At 35.4% G+C, this 6,049-nt stretch overlaps 1 protein-coding gene across 1 annotated transcript in view; it reads left to right on the top strand.

Moving 5' to 3' along the window:
- EEF1E1 (eukaryotic translation elongation factor 1 epsilon 1) overlaps positions 1-6,049 on the top strand; it is a 15,510-nt gene that overhangs the window by 3,709 nt on the left and 5,752 nt on the right. The window contains exon 2 of the mRNA XM_009697020.1: positions 4,062-4,157. Within this exon, the coding sequence (XP_009695322.1) occupies positions 4,062-4,157 (96 nt within the window). The remainder of the gene's footprint in view (positions 1-4,061; positions 4,158-6,049) is intronic.

The following is a 6,049-nucleotide window of genomic DNA, read 5'->3' as shown; positions in this document are numbered from 1 at the left end:
CAGGCATTTTTTAAACTTCAACTTTCCATGTTCACTCCTCTGCCTTTTCTGTTGGCACCAAGATATTTTTGTGCACTTACGGGCATAAAAGATTGCATTTTGATTATTTGAGCAATGTTTGTTGATAATATATCTTCTGTGTTTTACAGGAAACTCAGTATGTTGCATATAGTATTCTTCCAAACCAGATATAGCTCATAGTTTGCCAGTTAGACAGAAAAGTTTTGCATGAGAATTAAGAATATGGCTATGCCCAACAGTGCAGTTCTGCTTTTCTTGGATATGGCTGCAGAATCCTCTCCTTGGGTTCTGCATTGTCAGAGGCTTTACTGAGGCATTTGAGAGTGCTCAGCTCCTTTGTCTTTGCATGGTGTGATATAGACATTTAGGGCATAAATGACCTCAGGAATATTGCTGATTGAAAGGACGTGCTTGTGTGTGTAAGGGAAGTACATACACTAGCAGTGTGGTGGTGTGGACAAAATATCCAACACAAAATCAGAGTGTGATTAGATCCATTGTAAGCTATTGAGTCATTGTAAGAAGCAACTGTTACTTATTCGAGCTGCTGTCCCAACTTGGGGTGACTGGAAGGTATTCAGTTGCCTTAGTGGATGAATTAGATTACAGATGATTAGACTGCAGATTATTAGATTGCATACTTAAAAGATAATAAGCGATACTGTGAGGTAGCCGGAAGTGTGCCGTGGATGGGATGTGTTGAGCTGACACTGTAGATATGGGCTGTAAATTGGATTTTTTTTTTCCATAGAACAAGCAAATGGAAATCCATCAGTCCATAAATAATGCAACATCTCTTCTTCCCCTTGCTTTTTCCCCTCTCATACCCCAAAATGTGATTTGAATTGCTGCAGTTGTTCAGTGCATATTAGTGCATCAGACTGCAGTTATGCCTTAAATACCTGTCTGAAATTTGAGAGAGAGTTTCCTGAGGGGTTGCAACAATAAGTTCATATAGTTACAAGCAACTTCCAAGACTATTTCAGTCATGTAATACTGGGATTGTATATACGTAATCAATTTAAGTAGTGATGTTCAGTACATGAAAGACAGTGATACAAATGACTGCTAACAGACCTGAATTTCCTGGATGTAATAAAAATTCAAATACAGGGGTTTATTTGTATTTTCATTAATCTCTCTAGGACAGGAACACCATTTCAGTTTAATACCTTGGTCACTTAAAGCTTGACTTTCAGGAATTTTAACACAGTTGGCTGTTAGCCAATAGTATAATAATCTATGGGAAGCATAACCCATGAGGCAAGATTAACTAAATGTGCATAGTGCACATGAAGAATTGTACTGTGGTGTTTCTGAATTAGCTTGACTTACAGAATGAAGTCAGAATATCTGTATATTTTATGGGAGGAAAGTACATGTTCAAAAACAGAATTGTAAATTAATGCTAATTTATCTGAGACTAAACCATTTTTGTCAAATTCCATTTGCTCACTTAATTGACGTCATAAAATTTGATGAACCAGAATAAATAATTGTTCACACTATAATGGCTTACCTTGCCTTTAAAGTTTTTGGATTTTTTTATTAATATTTTGAGTATACATGCACAGTATAGTCAAAGAACAAATTTATTCTTTGTGTGATATTAACCCATCTTTGTATGATATTAACCCATCCTTAACAACTGGGCAAACAATGTTTCTGCATAGAAGCTAGCCGACCTCTTGAAGATGTATAAAACTAAGAATTGGCATGCAGAAACTTCTTTGATGCAGAAATCCAAAATTTTGGGCAGGGAAATTACTGTGTTGATTATCTCTGAAGGTACAATGAGCTTTTTACTTTACAAAATCCCAATTCTGTAGCCTAGACTAAGAAGAAAGAGGGTAGGAGAGGGGGGATATAATTTCAATGGCATTATTTCTCATTATAATGCATGTTGAATTTCTGGTTAATCGAAATGAAAAATGCTGGTCAGAGAATCTGTGTCAGAATAGATGAGTTAATCATTTACTTTTTTTTCTAGTTAACAGATCTCTGGATATTTTTTTTCTTCCTGCAAGCTTTTTCTTAACATTGCATTTGCCTTTGTGTTTTGTGTATGAAATTCCACAGAACTGTAGTTACATGTTTAAAGTAATTTGAGAGCTAACTAATGTGAACAAAGCAGTAAACCAGTCTAAGGAAAAGAGGCTACATAGCCAGGGGCAGATGACCTTACAGAATTCTAAGTATGCAAGGGTTAATATTTTTCCATTATTTGCTCTAATAAAAGAAATCCAAGCAGACATGAAGATGTTTAAATATTACAGAAGTACAGGAATCCTGTCATGAAGAGGTTATCAAAGAAATAGTAAGGTGGCATAATGGAGTAAAACTTGTCAAATTCAAATGCAAGGTCAGATGTCTTAAAGTCTCAGCATTTTAGTTTTGTGGTTTGGTTTTGATTATTTTTTTTTTTTAAAACGTATGCACTGTAGGATATCTCCATATCGGTAAAATTATGGGACCACAAAAACTGCAATACACTTAAGGCTAAATGTAGTTTATAAATTGTTCACTAATTATTAACTGCTTTCTCCTTGCCCTATACTTTTTTTTTAAAATAAAAGTTATCTTAAAATGGAACCTGCTGTAATTGAGACTGAAAAATTTTCAGGGACATTTTGAAAAATGTTAGTTATGTTTAAGCTGCTTACCTGTGTTTCTGGGTGAGGGTGTGGCTTAAGGAGATCTCTGAGGAAAAAAGGAGTGCAGTTACTACAAGTTTTTTTTCAACCAGCAGAGGAATACTAACAGGGAGTTTCCAGATCCAAGGAAAAGCTGGGAACCTGTTTTGCTACTTTTCTGAAAAGAATATTGTAAAACTAAAGCTTGCTTATGCTGGGATCAGAGTTAAAAGTATAGAATTTTGTTTACTGTTACATTTATGTCTTTAGAGGGAAGTAGGGGGCAGAAAGGTGCATAAATTGGATGAGAAGTAGGTAAGATGTGAAGAAAAGGAAGGACAAGTAAAGAGGTAGAACTGATGTGTGATGCCTATGTTATCAGAAGTGATACACTTGAGCAATGATGAGCCTGCCTCCTGTTTTCTGGCAGAGAATGACTGCATACAAAAAGCCATGAAAAAGGGTCTTTCAGTAATACATATTCGAAGTATTTATTCACTGAACCTAAATGGAAGCTGCCTCCTACCCACCGTTATAACCTCTGATGTGGAATTGTTGAGAGAGAGATGATCTTAAAATGCTGAAGCAGTGCTGTCTTCATAAAGACTTAGGTAGCAACTGAATTGACAGTATTGGTCATTAAGAATTGCTAGCAGTGATTTCAACATTAATAAAAGCAGGTGTCAAATGATACCAGCTGATAGGTATCAAGTTTCTGGCATTGAACTTGAAATGCTGTTTGTCTCCCACCTCCTACCCCTTTGTTTTTCCCTGGTGCTTACACATTTGCAGTTCCAGAACCTTGCTGACCAGCTGCATTGAATGAGTCCTGGAGGACAGGAGAAGCTGCTGCTGAAAGAGCAATATGCTGTCCTTTGATCATAGGACTGCATTTTCCACTTATGAACTGTTAAATGTGTAACAGTGGTCCTTCTGAGTCATATGCGCTAATTAAAAAAAACCACAACTCTTGCATTTTTTAATTCCATTAATTTGAAGACAAGAAAAGACAGATTTGAAAGTATTTCTGTGGAGTCAACTTAATATGTGAAATAAATCATACTTGTATTTACAAAAATTTGAATGGATGTAAGTGGGGGAATTATGAAAAATTATGTGCCAGCAGCAAGCTGGCTAGCACTTTGTTTAGAGACCAACGTTGAAATTTTACTGAATTCTCGCTGTCAAAGAATGATGATATCTTAGTTTATTATCTTGACACTTTTTAGAATTTTTTCTTCTTTTAAAGTCTTTCTCCTTTGCTGAATTGGGATAAATTAAAACTGGCATTTATTTTATATTCATAGTCTCCAGAGGAAGTTTTCTATTATTTTTAACAATTGTCTGAATATTTTTGTCTTACAAAGTCAATGTTACAGCAGTATAAAGATTTTTTTTCTTTTTTAGGATCTTAACATACACCTGGAAGATAAAGTCTATCTAGCAGGAAACATATTTACCTTAGCAGACATTTTGATGTACTATGGATTGCATCATGTCATGGTAAGTGTTATTTGCGTTATTTTTATATGTACAACTATCATAATTGTTCGTTATCTAAAGGGCTGTTTATTGTTGTAGAAGTTGACCTACTGAATTGATTGACAATTACAGAACAAAAATGGAGACATTTCTTACAAGAACTTCAAATAAAACTTGTTTTTAAGTTGTTCACTTTTTACTTTTTTAATATTTAGCTATGGATCTGTCAAAAGAAGTGTATTATCTGTAGCATCCAGAGTGCTTTAGTTTCCCTTCTGTAATGTAACAAGGATGATACCTATCTAGGTATGAGGACTCTTTACCTGTTCAAGTCTGTAGCATGGTTACAGAATTACACGGGGAAACAGACAAATGAAACTGAAAGGATGTGTTGGAACTGGAAGTACTAACCTTGTTAGTATTGGAGAAATGCTGCTGGTGCTATGAAAGACACATGTAAATTAAGTTCCTGAAGAATGAAGGCATATAAAAGTGTGAGTCCTAACAAAATGTCATTTGTGTTTCAAGACTTAATGGTAAGACTTGATAACATACAGAATATGAAAATAACCTGGGGAGCTGGTGCTTGGGAGAAAAAAAAACAAAGAAAAAGAAACCAAAAATGAAAGTTTGTACAAACTGGAGAAAATGTTGAGATTCTTTGTAGTCAGCTCAGCTTTTACTATGAAGTGCTTAGAAATCTCGCATCTCAGTTCTGAGCCCCAAGTGGTAATTTAAAGATGAAGCAGTAGAATTTATTTGCATTTTGGTTGTTGGAATGTGATTGTAAATGAGCTGTTCTCTGGAGTGGATACTACTAAACAAACCAAAGGACTTAAACAAAAAAGTCTGCTAAACTCTTGGGAGAAGAAAAAATCAGTCAGTTTTACATTAGAAAACTGGGAGGGGAGGAAGTAATCAGAAAAAGATGTGTCTGACAAATGCACGTGTGTCTCAGAATCGGTAAATTCAATCAACTGAGTTAATGTGACTTCATAAAATTAAAAGCAGAGCTATGGGAGAATAGTGCAAGAGTGCTACACTTCAAAAGGGAGACTGAGGCCTGGCGGTGGGAAGAGATCAAGTAATGAAATACTACCAAAAATGAGAGAGAACTTACATATATGTATCTTGACAGTCCAGGGGTAAAAGTTCAAAGGAGAGAGTGTCAAGCAGAGGAGAGGGAAGGGAAGCTTCATTTCAGAAGGTTTTTGAAAACATGTTAGAGCAAGTCACTTAGAATTAATGCTGTTAAATCGTATTTGCCCTGTAAAATATCTTAAGTAGTAGGATAGATGTGTTGACTAGAATGTCAGAATGGGTTACTTTTCACATATGATATGTAGACATAGGAAAAACATATGAGTACTTTCTAAAAATATGACTGTATATGCTGCAAGAGAGTACAAGTTCAAATGAGACCTTTTTTAAAAAACTTAAGCAGGGGAAAATCAAGCATATTTTAAATTTAGAGTTTGCTCTAGAGTAGACCACCTAATCAAGAAGAAAAGATACGACTTACTGCTTTGGGAAATAGAACAGATGGTAAAACCAAATGACTTGGTGCTCCTGGGTGCATGCAACCATCTAGACACTACTTGGGACAAGCTTATAGTACAGCATCTGTTTCTGAAATGTTTGATTTTATGGAAGATGATTTTCTGAATCGGAAGGGTATAAAGGGCAAGTAATGGGGTGGCTATCCTAAATAAAGAGGGAAATCTAGAAGCTACTAGCTAGGAATTACATGTATTTTGAAGGTTTCAGAATTGATTAGTATTGGTACTTAACTATACAGGTAAGATCTTGAACTGTAGAATCCTGTGACTTATTTTCTAAATTATTTTTATTTTTCCTTTAATGAGAAGAGGGTGTGTCCAGAGCTGCTTCTCAGCCTTAAGCCTTAAGGGGGG

This window comes from Cariama cristata, unplaced genomic scaffold (genome assembly GCF_000690535.1).
Source record: "Cariama cristata isolate BGI_N322 unplaced genomic scaffold, ASM69053v1 scaffold22603, whole genome shotgun sequence".
Lineage (NCBI taxonomy): Eukaryota > Metazoa > Chordata > Aves > Cariamiformes > Cariamidae > Cariama > Cariama cristata.
The sequence above is the reverse complement of the archived record's forward strand: the minus strand, read 5'-3'. Positions and strand labels throughout refer to the sequence as shown.